At 40.3% G+C, this 21915-nt stretch overlaps 1 protein-coding gene across 1 annotated transcript in view; it reads left to right on the top strand.

The window, feature by feature from the left end:
• SYNE1 (spectrin repeat containing nuclear envelope protein 1) overlaps positions 1-21915 on the top strand; it is a 483717-nt gene that overhangs the window by 81023 nt on the left and 380779 nt on the right. Inside the window, exons 3-4 of the mRNA XM_077812159.1 lie at positions 14720-14815; positions 20879-20962. Of these exons, the coding sequence (XP_077668285.1) occupies positions 14720-14815; positions 20879-20962 (180 nt within the window). The remainder of the gene's footprint in view (positions 1-14719; positions 14816-20878; positions 20963-21915) is intronic.

Here is a 21915-nt window from a genome sequence, read left to right as displayed (position 1 = left end):
GAATTAATTTGCAAACTGCATACCATCAGATTAGGCTTGAATAGAGACTGGGAGTGGTTGGGTCATTACAAAACCTAAACTTAATTTCCCCTAATACTAATTTCTCACTACTGTTACTTACACCTTCTTGTCAACTGTCTGTAATGGGCCACTCTCTTACCACTTCAAAAGTTATTTTTCCTCCCTTGGTATCCTGCTGTTAATTGATTTATCTTGTTAGACTGACCTCACACTTGGTAAAGTAACCCCCATCCTTTCATGTATTTATACCTGCTCCTGTATTTTCACTCCATGCATCTGATGAAGTGGGTTCTAACCCATGAAAGCTTGTGCCCAAATAAATTGTTAGTCTCTAAGGTGCCACAAGGACTCCTCGTTATTTTTGCTGATAAAGACTAACATGGCTACCACTCTGAAATATACGGAGAGTGGCTGCTCCCTTATCCACCTCTGGTTCTCCCTTTGAAAACAGGCAGGGCCTCAGTCATGCAGAGTAGGTGCAGAGGTGGGTCCAAGGGCTTGCAGGAATGGGGAGCATGGCGGCTCATTGCCTCTCTGTTGCAGGCTTAGAGTACTTTGTGTCCTAGTTCTTCCTCTTTAACTTTCAGTTCTCTCTGGACTGTTTAATGAAACTGGGGGATAGTGCCCTTCATCTTTACTCAGACAAAACTTCTAATTTTTGAGAATATTATTTGAATAGGGATCACATCATTTGAAGCATAACACATCATAAATGTTTCAGGAGAGGCTAGTCCTGAGGGGTTGGTGGTGCTAAGCTTCACTACTAATGTCCTAGCTGTCAGACACTGTAGTAGCTGTAGAGTGGCTGCTCACTGTAGTGTCCAGAACCACCTGCTTGCACTAGGGGCTCCCCTTAAGGTTCTACTGGTGGCTGTACATTGGGCTGCTATTGAGGGTCACCTGGTAGTGCTGGAACTGTTCCAACTCCACCTGGAGTCTCTATAGCAGATAGGCTGCAGGTGCAGAGCCTCAGCATGGCTACTTTGTCTTAGAACTTCACAGGTGAGGTAAGGGGGCTCTCTGCACATACTGCCTGCTCCAGTTTCTACAGATCCAGCTTTGAGTCAGGGGGAGTTTCTGAGCTCCAGCATTACATGGGATTGATGGAGTTTCTGAGGTAAGTGGGTATTTCTGTGCCTGGGGTTTCAGATTGGAGGGGAGGGGAAGATTCTGAGGCTGGGTAGACATTTTTCTCTTGGGATGGGTGGGTTGAGTGTAGCAGGGAAGGTCTAAGAGCATGAGGAGGAGTTTTTTGAGCGTGGAGTGGAAGGTGTTCTGAAGATATTGTATGAGGGGAAGAGAAGTGTCATTTTAGAACTGGTGTGTGATTTCAGAGCTCTGGAGATTGGGTAGGAAGGGGTGTTAGGCCAAGGGAATGGTTTGTGTGTGAAGGGGTTTCTGTGAAGGAGCTGGTTGGCTTGGAGGGAGACGAGGAGCTGTTGGGGGTGGGATTTTGAGCTGGAAGTTAGGTTGGCAGGGTTGACTGTGAGTGAATGGGTTTGAATAATAGGTATGAGTAGAGGAGAGTGATGGAAATGGGTGGATGAGGGTGCGAGTAGCAGTGAACTGAAGGATTGTGTGAATGAGAGTCTGTACGTGAGGTGGGAGACAGTAGGGCAATAGGGGAATAAAAGGTCAGTTGGAGAGGGGGAAAGACAGAGATGATCCTATGACTGGCAAAAACAGTACAGGGGTGACAGGACAAGCACATTTTTATTTCATCCTGTCCCTTTCTCTGAAGTATCACCATTTTTTATTCTGTGTATTTATCCAAAGGGGCCTTCCCATACAGACAACCATGTTTCCGTCAGTGAAGGAGAGGGACCAAATAAAGGACCTGGCATCAACTAATTATGGGGCAAAACTCAAACTGGGATTGAGGCCAAAAATTCAGTAAAAGAGTGCCAGAGGGGACACTGAGTGAGAACTCAGGCAGTGCCCACTGTTCCGTGCTGAGGGAGTCATTTAGATGCTGTCAAGAGGGACTGTGCCTGGGTGCATGTGTGAGGCCAAGGAAAATGGTCACAGAGAGCTTCCCTGTGGTCAAGATTCCTTCTCCAGCACTTGTGAAGGACCATTTTGGGCAATTCCAGGTGGCAGTTTACAAGAAGGTCTCTGGATATAGTGGGGCTGTGGGAAACAAAAAATAAGAAGGTGTGTGGAGAAATGCAGCCTAAACATAAGGAGTAGGTGGTACTCAAGTTGGATGGAGGATGAAGCCTGGCACACTGGCGATAGGCACGTGTCAGGTCTCCATCTCATTGCAGATGTTGTAAGTGTCAGAGGAATTAGTGAACTGTGCCAGCTATATGCCCATGCTCACAACACCATGAAGGAGCCAACAACTAATGTCTTTGGTGGGTTGTAGAACCACAGTGGAATACACAGTGATGCATGAAGGACCTTCACCCTCAGATGAAGGCAGCAGGTCCTGCCACTTGGTGTGTGGTCAGGACATTAGAGTAAGAAAAGTAGATGGGAGCACAAATGAGATCATACACGGACCAGTGCTAACATATATGCTGTTAACATCTGTGAGGATTGTCTAGAGTATAACCACTGGATTACACGACTTTGTGAAACAGCACTAGAAAGTTAGGCATCAGGATTCTGGGGTTCAGTTCCTGAGTCTGAGAATAGAGTATAGTTTCATGGTTGCGGACAGTATCGCTAAGTTAATATAGGCCCTTCTTGGGTCTTCTGCTGAGTTTGAACTCTGGGATATCTGAGCACAGGCCTTGAACTACAGGATCATTCTATTAGTATGTAGGCAGTACCAGACTCATAAACCTCTGCATATGGTCTAGCCACCAGAGAGGGGCAAATAGTCAGTAAGAGTATTAGCATGGGTTATACAGGCTATTTGACTTATTTATTCTGAAAGTGTGTAGCAAAGTAGATGAGACATAGGTCCCCAGCTCTACCTGCAGTGACTCTGCGCAACCTCTCAGTTTCCTTTGTTTGTAAAATGGGTAAACGATAGTTGCCTTTTCTTAGTCTGGGTTATGCAGCCTTAGTCAGTAAAGGGTGTGAAGTGAATGGAAATATTAAAAGCTTCAGTAGAAAAGCAAGGATTAGATCCTTCAGCTCTTACCTGTAGTTTAGTGAACCTTTTCCTACAATACTACTGTAACTGGGCAGATCTGCATCCCCCTTCCTGCCTCCCTAATTTACTGAATCCTTTCTGCTCCCCTAACCCAGCAACCCACCTCCTGCCATGCCAGTTGAGCATCAGATCTGTTCTGTCCGTCTGTCAGGTGTACCATTTGCAGACTGGTCCAAGGATTTTTCTTTAATTGTTGGCAACTGTTATTTTGGACACAAGCTCCCACTGAAATGTAATCTACTCTGTTGTCTAATCTAATCTTATTTTAGTGTGGTTTAGTCTAATCTTATTTTATCAAGTGTGTCTAATCTATAACATCTCTATCACCTTGGTAAGTGAGGGTTGAATATGAGTGGTATCTGAGTCCTTAATAACTCTCCATGAAATGTCAGGTTTTTTGTTTTCTTTGTGTAATGCAACAGTTGATCAGTGTAAGGTTAGGTTTATTTTTTAGTTATGAAATCATAAGTCAATGAATGTATCTTTAAACTTATAGAATTTAAGTTTATACAAAGTTATCAATAAAAGTAAAAAGGGGAATGGATATCTCCATGGATTGTTAATGAGGTATGGAATCACTTTACCTCTAGTTTACTTATTTGATTCTAGCTCAGGATGAATATCACTGAAACAGTCACAATAGATAAAACATAGATTAAAAAATACGCTGAAAATACTTTCAGTATACAATGCATATTTAAAATCTCCAGTCAAAAGTTACTAACTGAAAAGCTTGAGATGATTTCAAGTTTAAGGCTACAATCCTGTGAAGACTTACTTATCTGTTTAACTTTGTGCATGAGAAGACCCATGAAGACAGTGGAACTACTCATAAGCACAAAGTTAGGCAGATGCATGAGTGCACAGGACTGGGGCTTGGCCTTAAAATCAGATTGTTTGAATGTACTTCAAAACTTTTGGAGTTAGGTTATTTATCTCTGTTAAGAGCAGGTGTAAAAATATATCTGAAATAATTTGAGAAAGCTGTCTGTTCCTGATTTGGATGAATTTATCTAAGGCCTGAGTTTAAAATGGAGAACAATAGTTCTGCAAAGCTAAATTGAAATATTTGCAACACTGAGTTAGTACAGCAGTTCTGGACAGCAGTTACTCAAGAGTTTTCCATTTCAGTGTCTGTCCTGAATTTTTAGATAAGCCTTGAGTGATTAAAGAAGAGGAAATAATGATGGTCACTGTCAGAGTAAACAAAAGACCTATCTTTTTCTGCTAATGTTATCATTGGCAGAAGATGATTGAAAATAGTAATTTCAAAGCTTTAGAAAAGGCAATAAACTAGACACAGGCTTAACCAGTCAGGAAATGTCAGCTTTCCTTTGAGTGCTTGTCCTTATGCACATTCCACTGATGGTACGCATGTGTTTCATGAGCCAGAAGTCAGAGTCTTTTTGGCCAGCAGTACCGGTAGGGCATGCATGCACTCTTTCAGTCCTCATGCTCCGTAGCGAGATCATATAAGAGTGAGGCTTGCCAGCTGCCATTTAATTCCTCTCGCTTCCTCATGGCTTAGAGATGGAACCCTGACTGTCTGAGATACTGCCAGCCTTTCTATTATAGTTGATAGCTTATTACTTTTACAGTTTAGTTCGTAGTTAACCAGTAATTATAGTTGTTCAGTTGCTTTTAGTCTTAGAGTTTTATATGTCACTGGTATGGCGTCATCTGGTTCTCTGAGATTCAAACATTGCCCCTCATGTGAAGGAATTATCCTAACCTCAGATGGACACTCAGAGTGCCTCTGTTGTTCGGGAGAATCACACTTTCCCAATAAATGTGCTATTTGTAAGTCCTTCAGCTCCTCTGTTAGGAAGCACGTGAAGGCCCACCTTCAGGTCTTCCTAATGACTAAATTTATGAGACCCACTTCCAACCTGGGCTTGCTAGATGACTCCCCACCCCAGTACAGGGACCTTCAGAGCCCAAGAAGGTAAGTGCCAGCTTTTTGCTGTTGAGAGCCTTGACTAGAACCATGGCCATAATAACAGAGTCATCCTCTGACAAGCTGCAGGGAGCCAGAAGCCCCAGAGGTAGATTGCTGAACAAGGCTTCCTCTGAGATGAAAAGCTCCCCTGGCACTGAACATCATCTGGGACTTCGCAGCCTAGAATGGTTCCTGCTGAAACTCAGTCTTGTGCTGGTTCCTACTTGATGGCACAAAACATCTGGCACAAAATCCATGAGTTTGGGAAAAAGTTTAGCACCAACCTTGACACCGTCTACCTCAACAGCCCCAATGCCAACTCCCTTGGCACCTGAACCAGGCCAACCAGGGGAGCACACTATTGCCACTACAAGGATTGCGATGCCACCCTGAGAAAACTCTGGCTCCAGCACACCTATCTACACTTCCCTGCACAGCATCGTTCAGGTATGTGGCCTGATGGAAATGGAACCACAGTCCCCCTTGCTGTCACCTTCAGTACTACAGTTAGCACCAACTCCATCTATCAATTCGGCACCGTCAGTCCCTATCACACTGAGGGCCATAGCACTGCCTATGAATCAGGCATATGCGTTGTTGTCTGTTTCATCTTCAGAGAGAGAAGGTGAGGAAGATCCATGCCAGTGACGTCTTTATTCACCAGATTCTCGCCACAACCCTCCACATCTTACATAGTCTAGACAGCTCTTACGAGAGAGATACTGGGGCCTGCAGAACCCAGGCCTGTGGTTCTCTACCCCTCCCTCTTCCAGTATAGCCACACAGAGGAGAAGGAGATGGAAGAGCAGGCATCAGGAAGTGACTTCCCTCACTGGTCACCCTATCCTCATCCCCTCTTGAGGCCATAGTACCAACCAAGGCCCCACAACTAGATTGATTATTAAGGGTTCCCAAGACCCATTAAAAAGGATGGGTGAGACCGTCCGAATCCTGTTGAGCAGGTACAAAAAGACACAAGTTAGTAGACATATTCCGGGCATCTTCAGGAGGAAGGATAGTCCTCTCTGTCAACGAGGCCATCATTGACCCTGCCAGAACCCTGTGGCAGATGCTGGTTTCAGTCCTACCTCTTGTAAGGCAGATAGGAAATACCAAGTACCACCCCAGGCTGTGAAATGGTTTTACTGCACCGTATCCCATTCTGCTTCATAATCACTGTGGTCAATGCGAAGGCAAAACAATTCAGATTCACATTAAAGGAGCGAGAGCGCCAACTCCTCAGCGAGCCTACAGTTTCATAGGCCAAATGCTTTGTTCCAAACCATGGGTTGGAAATCAAAGACACGATACTGACAGATATCTTCATGGCTTGGGGCGATCTCGTGATAAACCTCTGCCACTTATCACAATACCAAGTGTCAGAACTTCTGCTCAAGAAGAGGGATGAGTCAAGACTCTATAGAATACACGTTCCTCATACCATGGTCAGGAGACCTGATGAATACTTATCCCTGACCCCTCTGATTACCCGAGTGTTCTGCAAACACAAGGAGGCCTTGATAAAGTTAATCTTCATAGCTCCAGCCTGGCTCAGACAGTTCTGGTTCAGGGAGCTATTGAACCAGTCAGTATCTCAGCTCAGGTCCACACCTCTACTCCCAGATCTGCTGTTTCAGAACCAGGGACAGATTCTACACCTGAATCTAACGTCCCTACATCTCACAGCATGACAGCTGGATGGATGTCATTGGTATAGCAGGCTTCCTCCTCTCTGGTTAGAAAAGTTCTAACAAGCAGTGGGAGAGAACTTCCTGGCAAAATAGCTGAGGGTCTCCCCCTGGTGCCACCAAAACTTATTCTGTCACTTCTTAATTCCACAGATTCTCAAATAGTTACTTGATAACTAAAAAGGAAGAACTTTTCCATCAGTCCCTTCAAAGTGCACTTGGCAGCGATTTCAGCTCACCATCTGCCAGTGGAGGATCATACAGTCTCCTCCCATCCAGCAGTAATTTGGTTTTCAAAGGGGTTTAATAAAATGTTCCTGCCTGTCAAGGAACCTGTACTCCCACAGGATTTAAACCTATTACTTACAGCCCTCATGAGACTACACTTCAAAACCTATGGGCTCCTTCTCTGCTGCGCCTGTCAATGAAGATGGCATTTTTAGTTGCTATAACTTGGGTCAGAAGAGTGGGAGAGATTGAGGCACTAATGGTTGACCCCGCCACACACGGTGTTCCACTCAAAGTGTTCATGAGAATACACCCTAAATTTCTCCCAACTGGAATACTCCCTAGTGACAGTATTCCATTTGAATCAACAAATACATGTACCAATATTCATCCCGAAAATCCATGCAGCCAGATCTGAGGCAATGTTGCATACATTAGGAGAGTCTTGGCTTGCTGCTTAAACAGAACAAAACCCTTTAGAACATCACCAGGACTGTTTGTCTCTACTGCAGAAAGAACGAAAGACTCTGCAGTTTATCCCAGAGAGTATTGAACAGGATTTCCAATTGCAATACAACCTTCTAAAAGGTGTCCAAGGTAGATCCACAGTCCACAATCAGAGGTCACTCTGCTAGAGTCCAAACTGCATCAGCAGCATCACTGCAAAACTTACTAGTATTGGACATTTGTAAAGCAGTGACTTAGGCTTCAATCCACATGTTTACATGACACTGTGCCCTGACTGAAGCCTCCAGCTCCAATGCTGCATTTGATAAAACCCTTCTTCACTCATTGTTTACCTAACTACTACAAGATCCCATCTCCTTAACAAAATGTCTGCTTGGGAGTCACCATCATTGGAATGTGCCTAGGGACAAGCACTTGAAGGAGAAGGAAAAGTTACTTACTGTGTACAGTAACTGGAGTACTTCAAGATCTATTGTCCATATGCAGATTCCACAACTTGCCCTTCCATCCCCTCTAACTCAAAATCCTTACCTCCAGGGATTCTGCAGTGAAAAGGAACCAAATGACGATTGGTGGGCCTCATCCCATTTGCTCTCACTTCAAAGCACGAGGTCTGAAAGAGCACATGCGTGCCCAGGGGTATTGCTGGCCAAAAAACCTCTCATCTCTGGCTCATGAGGTACATAGGGACATCTCAAACAACCCTAGTTACTCTACACAGTAAGTAACTTCTCATTCCCCCAAATCCAGGAATACCTGCAGTATTATCTAACTTCTGCTACCAAGTGTCAGGCAGCACAGGCTACTTTCCGAAACAGACACCCACACAATTGAACTAATATGGTTCACTTAATAATTAGATAAAAAGGAGAATGGAGAGCATCCTAAAATAAAAGCAGACGAGGGATAATAAACCAAAATAAAGCTAAGAATGGAAAGGTTTTTAGGATATATTTATGAAACACTACTCTGCATTGTTGTGTTGTACCTATATATGTATCTCTATATTCAGGGTTGTAAATTGAAAAAAAGACTCTCTATGGATTTAGAAAAGAAAAGGAAATAGAAAAAAAACAAGAATAGATATTGTCATCTATAATAATAGTTACTGAATTTTTGAGACCATAACAAGGTCTTATCTAGTCAACTGTGAGCTTAATTGTAATAATACTTTGCACTTAGAGTATGTAGTGGCTTCATACAAGGAGCTGAATAGTTTACATCTATTAGATAAGTAACCATGAGAATTGGGTACTATTATATTTATTTTTCAAAAGGGGAAACTGAGGCATGGATAAACTAAGTGACTTGCATGGAGTCACGTAATAAGCCAAAAAACAAACAAACTAATGTTGAGAAGAAAACCCAGGAGGTTTGACTCCCAGTCTCCTGCTTCAGTAATTATGGTATGTTTCCTTTAATAATAAACCATTGGTTAAAGATATCCTTGGAAGAAAACTGCCACATTAAATCTAGGGCTTAATCCTGCAGCCTTTACTCACACAGATGGCACTAAAAGCTATGAGCATGCCTCTAGAGAGGGGGCATGTGACCTAGAGGCTTCAGGATAAATCCTTTAAATTGGCATTGAGGAATAAAGGTCAGATATTCAAAACAGCCTTTGAAATTATGCACATCAGCTTGTTCAGACAAATCAGGACAAACAAATCAGGTAATTGCACACCCAGATATCAATTTGTGCAAGCGAGTGCATGTGCCAGATTTGCTCATGCAGTTTTGAAGCTATTTGAAAATTCAGCTACCACTTATTTTAGTAACGGAAGTCTCACAACATTCTACAGATCATTTTACAGAGGAACTGCAAAACACTATTGTTTTCATTTGTACAGCACTAACTGTTTTTTAGGCAGTGTACTCATAGGTGTGAAGAAAGATTCAAAGCAGTTACAGTTTAGAGAGACAATAGAAAAATACAGAAAAGGAGATGCAATGCAACAAAAAACAGTAGGACAAAACAGAGAAGTTTATCAAATGTCTTGTTTGTTCCATGATATTTGTCTGGGTTTTTCAAAAAGTTTTCTGTTACTCAGTTTAATACTTCTGAGAGAGGAGAGACTACAGTTTGTAGGCTGTTTAAAAATCTGCTTTTCTGAGTTTAATAATTACATGCTAAGTATATTAATTGATATACTCTAAATTGTATTGCTTTCACTGTTCAAAGAAATTTTCTAAATATTAGCACAAACGAGAGGCCAGTTTCAAAGAGCAATAGGATTATCCAAAAAATTCCCACATTAAGTTACATTTGTGATCAGTTCTAATCTATATTTAAATAAAATACTTAGTATGGGAAAAAATCAGTTTGCTAACCTTTAAAAAGCTTCCCAGTTAATTCATATGCCTCCCACAGCGCTCATGAATTTACTTGTGGTGAGTGTGCCTCACCACTCATGTCTTGCCTCCTCACAGCCACTCTTAAATATAATTATTACCACAAGTGTAACCATGCCATATGTGCTGGAGTTATGGAAAAGTTAGTGTTGATATAATATGTGTGCTTTGCTATTGCTTTGATATTTTGGAGGAAGTAAGCAGACACCGAAGGCCTTGTCTTCATTAGAAAAAGAGGGTGTGTTTTAACACATCAGCTAACAAACTAAGATATATTAAAATCCTCGTATAGACAAGGCAAGTTGTAGTTTATATACATGTTAGCTGATTGAGGAAAATTATGTTTACAACTTGACTTGGCTACACTAGGATTTTAATGTATGTTAGTTAATATGTGTTAAAAATACACCCTTTTTCCTAATGAAGACAAGGCCTTTGTTATTTGCTTACTGCTTCCAGTATAACAAAGTACTGTATAAAAGCAAGAGCAAAGTATATATATATTATATCAACACTAACTTTTCTATAATTCTAGCACATATGGCATGTTAAGGTCAATGTTATTGATTCAGTCACTGTAGCTGTAGGGACCAATCACAAAGCCAGTGTCTGTATATAGAGCTAATATTTTTTAAAGTTCAGATATGTTTGTACCACATGTTTCTACAGATTTCATGTTAACATTTTGACAGTACAGACTGGTAGTTGGATGGAATATTTGTTAAGTTCTGGTCCATCTCTTGTATAAATAGTATTCAGTAGCTTTTAACTTTATTCACATTTTTAACAAAAGGTAATGACTTTCTCACTTGGAGACTACCAAGGAAAAAGTACATATTAACTGGCTCACATTATTCAAATTGACATTACATATGAGGCCAAGGGACATATACTTATCTATTATAGCAGAAGAATCACTCTATGTTAGTTTGAATGGAAAGTTTTTCCATGAAAAACAGGAATTTTATTTAAGCTATCATATTTAGTGGTGCATATACAATAATATATAAATAAATATCTAAAAACTTCTAAGTGTCAGGAAGTTTGTGCATACTATTTGGGATATACTGAATTTCATAGGTACACGGAGCTGAATTACAATAAGATGTCCACAGCAACCTTAAAAAGGAGAGTTAGTGATTGCCATTAAAAAGTCAACATTTTCTAACCATTCTCACACTGGCATGAAATACTCCAGGAGATAATTGTGGTATTACAGGCATAAAAGTGTGGGAAATGTTGAGTTTGTGACCACTGTATATTGATAATAGACACGCTGGAGATGGATTGATGTGCGTGTTGAATTTTTTTGCCGTTAAATATCACAGACTATATATATACGTGCTTCACCTATAGATGCTTCTAAATGCAGGGTGCCAAATCCTGTAGTCCTGACTTAGATCTGACTCAGGCAAAACCCCAATTCATGTCACCCCACGCTGCCCCAATATAACCAGAATACAGACGGAAGTCAGTGAGCACTCTGAGTAAGAGCTGCCAAAGAATTTGGCCTTATAGTTTTAAGTTTGTTTCCGCTAAATCAGTAATGTTTTAACTAATGCAGTGCGACCACAGCAGCATACAAAAAACAGAAGGAAAAAAGTTTGCTATGTCATTTACTTATCGCTGGGAAGAAAGAGTCTTGAGTTATTAGCTATGCACACTTTATTTTTAAACGGGCCCTCCTTACATGCTTTTCTCTTTTAAAAAGAGGTCAACATTTTAATGGCGGTAGAGGACTTTACATTATGACGTATATTGCACCAAGCGTGTTGGGTTAGGAAGCAAGCTACCTACCTAATTTCCAATCTAAGAGGTAATGGTACCAATCTAGTAATAGTGCATTGCCCGAAAGTTAGTTCTTAAGTGTTCATATATCTCTTATCTGTGTTTTCTGCTTCCCTTTTGTACTGGTTTTATTTATGTTTCCATGCATGTGTTCTGCTCTGCTAAGCACTGCGAGTGATTGTAAAGAGAAAAAAGAAGACAACTTTGCTCAATATAATACACAGGTTTATATTTACCAGCTAGCACCAGCAGGAGATGAATTGCAGTCTCCTGATTTAAGAGGAACTGTTGTGGTTTCCCTTACTTCTCAGCATTTGGTCTCAAAATCTTTGCTGTCAATAATTTGGTTGTTTCTTTGCCACTTCTCATCTTTTCCAGCACTCTTTATATTTTGCCTCCTTTTCTAAGTTCTATGAAATCTGTCTTCACAGCTTTAGTTTGCATGGAAAGCATAGCTTTTTAGAAGTAAAGTTTTTTGGGAGAAATCCTGGTTTCATTGAAGTCAATGGCAAAATGACATGATTTCACCCACTGTTATTGATGTGATGACCACCCTTATGGATCATTATTTTCACTGCTAAATCCAAATACTTGAAAGTAGTATAATGTTGCTTCAAAATTTACAAAGGAAAAAACAACACAGAGGGAAATGAATTGTATCTATATCTGTAGCATGTAATACAAGATTGCCTGGGACAAATCCATTTTTACTTTAACTTTGACACTCCATTGATTTCACTGGAGTCACAGTGAGGAAGAGTTTGGTCTAGCATCAGGGGTATTAGTAGAAATGTAAGTGTGGTAAGCAGAGGGTTTTTCTTTAAACAAAATTATTCATTAATCTGATACTACTAGCATATCAGAATGAAAAGAACTTTACATGTTATTCTGATCATCTTTTTTTAAATTGTACAACACAACTGTACAGTAATCTAAAGGAAACCTGCAGTTCTCTTACTGTAGTTGTAAGAGCATAACCACATAACAAATCTTAAATGTACAAAGACTCATTTCAACAGAAGAATGTTCTTTTCACTTAATGCTAAAAGTATTTTTTTCATAGAAGAAATAGATAATCTAGATTAAACAACAAAGGGAGAGTATTTTCAATGTTGGAGGCTACAACAGGGATGCTTTGCTTTTTCCTGCTTTGTTATATCGTCACTGCTCCTGAAGGGAAATGCTTCCTTTTTTATCTCCGGTTCTTCAGTTACTTTCTGTATGAACTATACAAGAGCAGTACATCAAGTTGGTTGTGCAAGTGTGATTTTTCAGATGTACATCTGATGTAACCATAAAACAAAGTAGGCACCTCTTTTGCAGTTTAGTATATATTAGTCCCTGATGCTCAAAGGTTATGTTCTCACTTATTTATCTGTTTAGTCACTATAACAATTGTTGCCCTTCATGACTTCTGTGAAGTCAGGGTTTTTTGTTTTTTTTGTTTTTTGTTTTTTCCTAGATTTTACAAACAGTGAAGACTGAATTTTGTTATTTATATGGTATTTCCATCTTGTGTATGTCTAATAGACAATCAGCAGCAACAAAACATGTGGATGCTTACAAACTTGAGGTGAAATCCTGGCTTCAGTATAGTCAATGGGAATTTTGCCAATGACTTCAGTGCGTCCAGGATTTCAGTATTCAGTATTTTTTGATGTGCTAGGTTAGGGAAAATGCATGAAATTGTTATTGTACTATCCAACTGATAGAGTTACATAAAATGGCATAAGAAGTGTCAAAGCAGTTGAGAAAGTAGAGTTTAATGATGACATCTTATCGTTCAAAATATCTGGAAACAAAATCTGTTTAAGTATATTTTCAATATTATCATTGTTGTCTCTGAAAATTTAATAGCATGTGTTACAGTAATTTGTCATGAGTGGGAACTGATATTCTGAGTAACTTAGTGTTGGAGAACTGCAATGCCTCGAGGAGAAAGGGTGGGGGGGGGGAGGGAATATGGCAATCTTCTGAAACAACTGTCAGCAATGTAAAAGTAGTACTGTGACTCCAACAGCCCCAGCACACTAAACACTTCCTGCCACACCTTGTCTTCCCTTCATACTACTCACCCAGTCGTATGTTTCAGGTTTAGAGACAGTTTCCTGTAGTATATTGAATACTAGGTGGAATATGAGATAAATCAAAATATGGCTGTAATACTGTATGCAGGAATTGTGTGTTTGACCTTAATTAATAGTTTCTTAATGGGCATGTCAACATTGTAGATTCCTCCCAAGTTTAGCATTCTTAATAAGAATGGTAGATTTTGCGGTTTCTTCAGCAAAAATGATGGTGAATCTAAATGTAGATGAAAGATGTTTTTAGGTTTGGAAATCAGTAGTGATTATTGAAATTGTAAACATTCACTCAATGCTGGGACTTAAGGTAAAGGGTCAGTGATGTGGGCTTAAAGTTTAAGAATATTCAAGGTGCCACCATATTATTTTTTACATTGCACATCTGTATAATAACCTTGAATCCTGCAAGTCTTTGTGTTCAGTGCAAGTGGATGTGGAAGCTATGCATGGGTATTATTAATAAGATTAAGAAGTACGCATAGTCCTTCATGTGGAGCATCTAAAGAGTCTTGTGTGCACACTCCCTTCCTCTCAAGAACACAGGATCAAAAACAGGACAAATTGTGGGAATGCAAATTATTGTGCATGAACAGACTTAAGCTGAAGTGTGATCCTGAGCATGAAAATTGAACATGTAACTATTCCTCTCTTTGACCTTAATGCTGCTAGTAGGTGGGACTAACTCGGCAGCTGCATATCTCACTAATGCAGCATATAGCTACCTTTCACTCTCCATCCCTCTTGTCATTTTTACCTGGATGCTACGGGCTAGTCAATGGAGCTATGCTGATTTGCATCAGCTGAGGATCTGGCCCTATATGTTCAACATTTCATGCCTTCACTGTGCAGGGCAGTAGATTTATTTCAGGTCCTTACATTATGATATTAATGCATCTAGTATTACATTCCAGAGCCAGCAATGCCAAATGATAACTGGCCCATTAAACCATTGCTGACAAAGACCAGATTAATTTTCTGTCCCTTTCTATTTTAACAGAGTAGCCGTGTTGTTAGTTATGATATCTGATTTCTTTTCACCTTTCAGCGCAATCCCCCCTTGGTGGTCAATGATCTGTTTGAAGATATCAAAGATGGGGTTAAGCTACTTGCCCTTTTGGAGGTTCTTTCTGGTCAGAAACTGGTAAGGATTTGTTTCCCTTTGAACTGAGATAAGATGGCTTTCTGAACTTCTAAGTAATACATGAAAGACAATAGGTACCCTTGTGTTACAGCATAAAACAGGCTTATTAACTGAGTGGTCTGCCAAGGTTAAGGTATACGGAATACTTTATTATAGAGTGATATTCTTTGTTTTACTCCCTGTTTGTGATACGCTAAATATATGCACACCATATCTGTTGCTTTTTATTTTGTCTTTTTACATTCAGCAAATGTTGATTATTTACATGCATCTTATCTATCAGTGTGCACATGTTTCACTGGAGCTTAACATTAAAATGGCATTTTTGTTGTATTTGTGCACCAGCATCATCAGGATCTGAAGTTGACAATAATCACAAATCATTAGAACCAGTAGCGGGAAAATAAGAACACACAAAACTTTCTGTACATCTCACAGAAATAGTGTCTATCTTACTTGTTTGGTTTATTAATTTCTTTATGAGAGTGGTGGATAGTTGATATTATCTAGGGCAGCATTTCTCAAATGTGACCATTGGCCACCAGGGTCTTTTCTTGTGGCCACAGGCTCCTGGGCGGTGATTGGCGGGGTCAGGACAGGAAAAGCAGTAGCTCCTCTTCCGGGGCCGCCAGCAGGGGTTGGCCCTGCCCCCCTCTGGAGCCACAAACACCAGAGAAGCAGGTAGCGGGTGTGAGTTCCCCTTTTTCCTGGTGGCAGTAGGACTTGGGCTTCTGGCTTCAGCACTGGGTCAGTGGACTCCATCCCCCCAGCTGAGGGTTGGCGGGCTCTAAGCACATGGCAGTAGACTCTGGCTTCAGGTGCTGGGCCCAGGCTCCCCCGCCCCCACACACATCGTCACTGGTTCCCACTATCTCCCCAGCCTGCCATCCATCCTCCCATTGCCCCTAGACTCTGTTGCCTCTCTACCCACCTCCCCATCCAGGGCTTAATTTGTCTCCTGTCTTGCTGGGCCTGAGTATGTCTGCTGTGAAAAGGGATATTTCTATGTTTGTTAATATCACTTTTCAGTGCCTCCCAGTTAGCTAGCAGACTTACTAGTTAGCAAGTCTTAAGAAAAAAAAGCAACCAAAAAAGCAAAAGAAACAACAACAACAAAAGTCAAGAACATGCAAAGCACCTTATTTGTGTTTCTATTCTGTTTAGGCCCAGTAAAGTATAGAGACAACTCTGCATTATTTTTATTATTGAGTCTGCAAACAAAACCATCCTTAAATAAATTACAATGATTTGGACATGTATATGTGCATATTTATTTTATTTTCCTAAAGTTAATTAAGCATTTTAGGAAAATTTTTCAGAGCGGCCACCAGCAAGAGTTGGTGGCCACACTCTGAGGCCACCAAAAATTTTGTTATAAGAACCCCTGATCTAGGGTCTGATTCTCATTTATACTAAGGCCCCTTTCTCCTGTTCTTCTAGAGAAAAGGGCCCAAATTTACACCATTTGAAGGTCCCTTTACACTTCTAGAGTCGTATAAAGAGGCTTTGGTGTAAATGAGAATCAGTCTTTAATTCTGGGGCCAACTTGGCTCTATGCAGGTCAGCAGAGGTGAGTAGGGTTATCCATTAAGAGTTCCAGCCCCTTCCAAACCAGCCCAGTGATCAGATTGCAAGCTCCTAATGGATAGAGATAGAATCCTTCCCTGAACTCACCCTAGGGCTTAGGAGTTTCAGTGTGCCCCCTACTCAAGGCAGTATCTAAATGCCATACTTCAGCTGTTATTCTTTATTCATATCTAGCTATCATCTGCCTCCATAAAATATAGGGAGGCATTTTGATTCCAGATAGAAACCTACACTAGATTATAACAGCTTTAAAGTCATTCTGATTGTGGGTCTAAACTATGTGCCAGTCTGACAGTAAGCATGCTTAAGGATAATTCACTTGAATGAAGATTGCTTAATTTGAGATATGTGTTCTGAAGGGTTTCTAGGATTTCTGCAGTGTTGAACTGCACTAGTTTTTTTATTCTATTCTATGCTTTTCAGAGAAGGGAAGTCTCTCCCTTGTAGTAAAATGTTATTCAGGATCAAAGAAAGGAACTTTACCTTTGTTAATAGTGACACTGAAATTCATTATATCAAAGCCAACATAAACACACTTGTCAAGGTTCCTCCCCCACTCTGAACTCTAGGGTATAGATGTGGGGACCTGCATGAAAACCTCCTAAGCTTACTTTTACCAGCTTAGGTTAAAACTTCCCCAAGGTACAAATTAATTTTATCCTTTGTCCTTGGAATATCCACTGCCACCACCAAACTCTAACTGGGTTTACTGGGAAACGTAGTTTGGAAACATCTTTCCCCCCAAAATCCTCCCAACCCTTGCACCCCACTTCCTGGGAAAGGTTTGGTAAAAATCCTCACCAATTTGCATAGGTGACCACAGACCCAAACCCTTGGATCTGAGAACAATGAAAAAGCATTCAGTTTTCTTACAAGAAGACTTTTAATAGAAGTAAAAGTAAATAGAAATAAAGGAATCACCTCTGTAAAATCAAGATGGTAGATACCTTACAGGGTAATTAGATTCAATACATAGAGAATCCCTCTAGGCAAAACCTTAAGTTACAAAAAAGACACACAGACAGGAATAGTCATTCTATTCAGCACAATTCTTTTCTCAGCCATTTAAAGAAATCATAATCTAACACATACCTAGCTAGATTACTTACTAAAAGTTCTAAGACTCCATTCCTGTTCTGTCCCCAGCAAAAGCAGCATATAGACAGACACAGACCCTTTGTTTCTCTCCCTCCTCCCAGCTTTTGAAAGTATCTTGTCTCCTCATTGGTCATTTTGGTCAGGTGCCAGCGAGGTTACCTTTAGCTTCTTAACCCTTTACAGGTGAGAGGATTTTTCCTCTGGCCAGGAGGGATTTTAAAGAGGTTTACCCTTCCCTTTATATTTATGACAACACTATTGAAAGAAAAGAGGCAATGCAGACCCAGAAAAATGACTGGAGTTTAAAAAGGCATGGTATCAGGTTTACCGAAAGGATAGGCAAAAGAATAATAATAGATAATTTTACAGGTTGAAAAGGACTTTTCATACAGTATGATCCCAGAGTGTTTTATAATTCATATATAAGTATTAGTTAGGATTACCGTCTATGGAAATGAAGCCACTGCTGGGGTGGAACATAGCTGATGTTTTACAGTGCACAGCAACAGTATACTATGGTTTAAGACAGGAAGTGAAGAATTTTAGAATGCACTGAAATTACAGGGGGAATTTCAGAATCCATAGCAGACCGTTCTTAAAGTTTGATTTTCTGAATAGGAATGAAAATGGAAGTAGTTAATGATCCAGTGATACCAAAATGTGGATTGCCTATTAGGTACATTCTGTCAGAATGAATTGTTCAAGATAGGGGAAACCTATGGGTCTGATTCTCAGAGATCCATTTTACAGATATGAAATATACATGATCTTAAAACTTGTCTAGATTGCACTTTGATTTCCAATTTACTGAAGAGATTTCTTGAGATGATACAACCATTCTCTATCTTTCTTGATGGAATAATGTATCACAGGATGATTAGATGTAAATTTTAATTATCACTTTCAAATTTTAAAAGTTTAGGATATAAGGGGTGTTTGTGTCTTGATTACATTCAGATAATTGTACGTCTCCCCTTTGGAGAAAATCCCCTGTCAGAAAGGACTCATGATAGTTTGTTGGCCTCAGAAAGACCGTGAACCATATTTTATAGAAAAGGAGTACTTGTGGCACCTTAGAGACTAACAAATTTATTTGAGCATGAGCTTTCGTGAGCTACAGCTCACTTCATCGGATGCATTCAGTGGAAAATACAGTGGGGAGATTTATATACACAGAGAACATGAAACAATGGGCGTTGCCATACACACTGTAATGAAAGTGATCAGGTAAGGTGAGCTATTACCAGCAGGAGAGCGGGGCGGGAGGGGAAGGAGGGAAATCCTTTTGTAGTGATAAGCAAGGTGGGCCATTTCCAGCAATTGACAAGAACATCTGAGGAACAGCGGGGGATGGGGGGAATAAACATGGGGAAATAGTTTTACTTTGTGTAATGACCCATCCACTCCCAGTGTTTATTCAAGCCTAAGATAATTGTATCCAGTTTACAAATTAATTCCAATTCAGCAGTCCTCCTTGGAGTCTGTTTCTGAAGTTTTTTTGTTGAAGAATTGCCACTTTAGGTCTGTAATCAAGTGACCAAAGAGATTGAAGTGTTCTCCGACTGGTTTTTGAATGTTATAATTCTTGATGTCTGATTTGTGTCCATTTATTCTTTTACGTAGAGACTGTCCAGTTTGGCCAATGTACATGGCAGAGGGGCATTGCTGGCACATGATGGCATATATCACATTGGTAGATGTGCAGGTGAATGAGCCTCTGATAGTGTGGCTGATGCGATTAGGCCCTATGATGGTGTCCCCTGAATAGATATGTGGACACAGTTGGCAACAGGCTTTGTTGCAAGGATAGGTTCCTGGGTTAGTGGTTCTGTTGTGTGGTGTGTGGTTGCTGGTGAGTATTTGCTTCAGGTTGGGGGACTGTCTGTAAGCAAGGACTGTAGTTTCCTCAGGAAGTCAGTGGTGTCTCGAAGATAGCTGGGAGTGCTGGTAGCGTAGGGCCTGAGGATGGAGTCGACATAGCCAGACAATCCTGCTGTTAGGGTGCCAATGCCTGAGATGATAGGGCGTCCAGGATTTCCAGGTTTATGGATCTTGAGTAGCTGATAGAATACCCCTGGTTCGGATTCCAGGGGTGTGTCTGTGCGGATTTGTTCTTGTGCTTTTTCAGGGAGTTTCTTGAGCAAATGGTGTAGTTTCTTTTGGTAACCCTCAGTGGGATCAGAGGGTAATGGCTTGTAGAAATTGGTGTTGGAGAGCTTCCTAGCAGCCTCTTGTTCATATTCCGACCTATTCATGATGACGACAGCACCTCCTTTGTCAGCCTTTTTGATTATGATGTCAGAGTTGTTTCTGAGGCTGTGGATGGCATTGTGTTCTGCACGGCTGAGGTTATGGGGCAAGTGATGCTGCTTTTCCACAATTTCAGCCCGTGCACGTCGGTGGAAGCACTCTATGTAGAAGTCCAGTCTGTTGTTTCGACCTTCAGGAGGAGTCCACCCAGAATCCTTCTTTTTGTAGTCTTGGTAGGAAGGTCTCTGTGGGTTAGTATGTTGTTCAGAGGTGTGTTGGAAATATTCCTTGAGTCGGAGACGTCAAAAATAGGATTCTAGGTCACCACAGACCTGTTTGTGGGGGTGGAGAGGCAGAAGGAGAGGCCCCGAGATAGGACAGATTCTTCTGCTGGGCTAAGAGTATAGTGGATAGATTAACAATATTGCTGGGTGGGTTAAGGGAACCACTGTTGTGGTCCCTTGTGGCATGTAGCAGTTTAGATAGTTTAGTGTCCTTTTTCTTTTATAGAGAAGCAAAATGTGTGTTGTAAACGGCTTGTCTAGAGTTCCCCTGGAAAAAGTGAAAAGATCTACTTCACATTGAATTTTTGAAGTAATAACCACCATTATCATTCCCTTTGTAAACCATACATTGGAGATGGCATGTTCACTTCCCTTACTTATGTGTCCAAAACCCAAAACCTGCTTAAATAGATAAGTGATATTGGAAGAAAAACAGCTATTAGTATTATAGGAATTTTGATTTGTCATTTAAAACTTCAGTGAACCTTCTAGATTTATATGTTCAGAAAAAAACATAGTATAGAGAAATTAGTGAATATCGTTTTTGACTAGCTTGTGTTGTGAGGTTGTTAACTAAATAGAACTTGATGATACTTTTGGATTATAATACGTAGATCTAAAATTTAATCAAAGCTGTAAAATTTGCCTTCAATATTTGTATTTATTATGTTTCCTGTGTATCTATTTGCATATACAAAAATGCTAATTTGAGTGCACTCAGCAATATTTTCACATATCAATCAGGTCACTGCACATATTCATGTGCTTTTATAATGACCTGGCCTTCACTTTGTAAGAATGTTGGCATAAATCTGATTGTAATTTGCACTATTCTTTCTTTAAGCCTTGCGAGCAGGGACGTCATCTGAAGAGGATCCATTGGGTGGCTAATATTGGCTCTGCCCTTAAGTTTCTAGAAGGAAGGCGGGTAAGTTTAATTAACATTCTGTCAGCACCATTTTGTTTCCCCAGTTGTTCTTTCCTGAAGTCTATATTCTATTTTCACCTAATTGCTGTAATTTTGAAGAGTCTGGGCTACGCAGAATCCCAAGTATCTATGTGTTGTACATAGGTATGCTATAAAGGTATGACACAGTGAAATCCGAATATCGACTTCCCAGGTATGATATTTATGGTGCAACTTTTCTCTTTCGGACATTGGTCAACTATTAATGGACTCCTCAGTTATTATGTGCTCTTCAGTTAATTTTCTTTGATCCCATTATAAATACAGATAAAAAGCTGCCCTACCTGTTAATACATTTGAGGTAAGCAGCTCATCTGTAATTATAAGAACACATCCCCAAACTTAATTAAATGATATTTGCAAAGATAAATTCCCAAAAAGAATAGATGTGAGAACTTGAAAACATTCTGGTCATTATTTCCTTGACTGGCATTCAGGCCAAGATCCTGCCTGATTCTGGAGAAACCTCACTGTTGCCATTTTAGTACCAGAAATGAAACAAAACACAATAAATAAAATTCAGAATGTTTTTGGTAAGAATGCCAAATAAAGTAATCCTGCTTCTGCATGTATTCCTGGCTCTCCTCCTCCTGCTATATCTACTCTATTGACTTATGTTTATCTTTTTTATTAGCTTAGATGTCTTTAGTTCCTTTTTACATTTGGCTTCATTTAAAATTTCTGCAACACCAGATTGCGTCTGATAGCATAGTGATAAGAGAGATTAAACCTATGAACCAGCAGCCATCAGTTGCCATCAGTGATTTTTGGCACATTTTGCTTCCATCTCATCTCACACTATGATATCTGTGCCCTAATTACTTTTCTGCCACACAAGAGACAGTCATAGCAGCTCCCTGTAAAAATAGATCCACCTCAGGTTGGTTTTTTTGGCTCAGTCTTGGGTGGGAAAG

Source organism: Eretmochelys imbricata, chromosome 3 (assembly GCF_965152235.1).
Source record: "Eretmochelys imbricata isolate rEreImb1 chromosome 3, rEreImb1.hap1, whole genome shotgun sequence".
NCBI classification, from domain to species: domain Eukaryota; kingdom Metazoa; phylum Chordata; order Testudines; family Cheloniidae; genus Eretmochelys; species Eretmochelys imbricata.
Note: the sequence above shows the minus strand (reverse complement) of the source record. Positions and strands in the feature narration are given on the sequence as shown.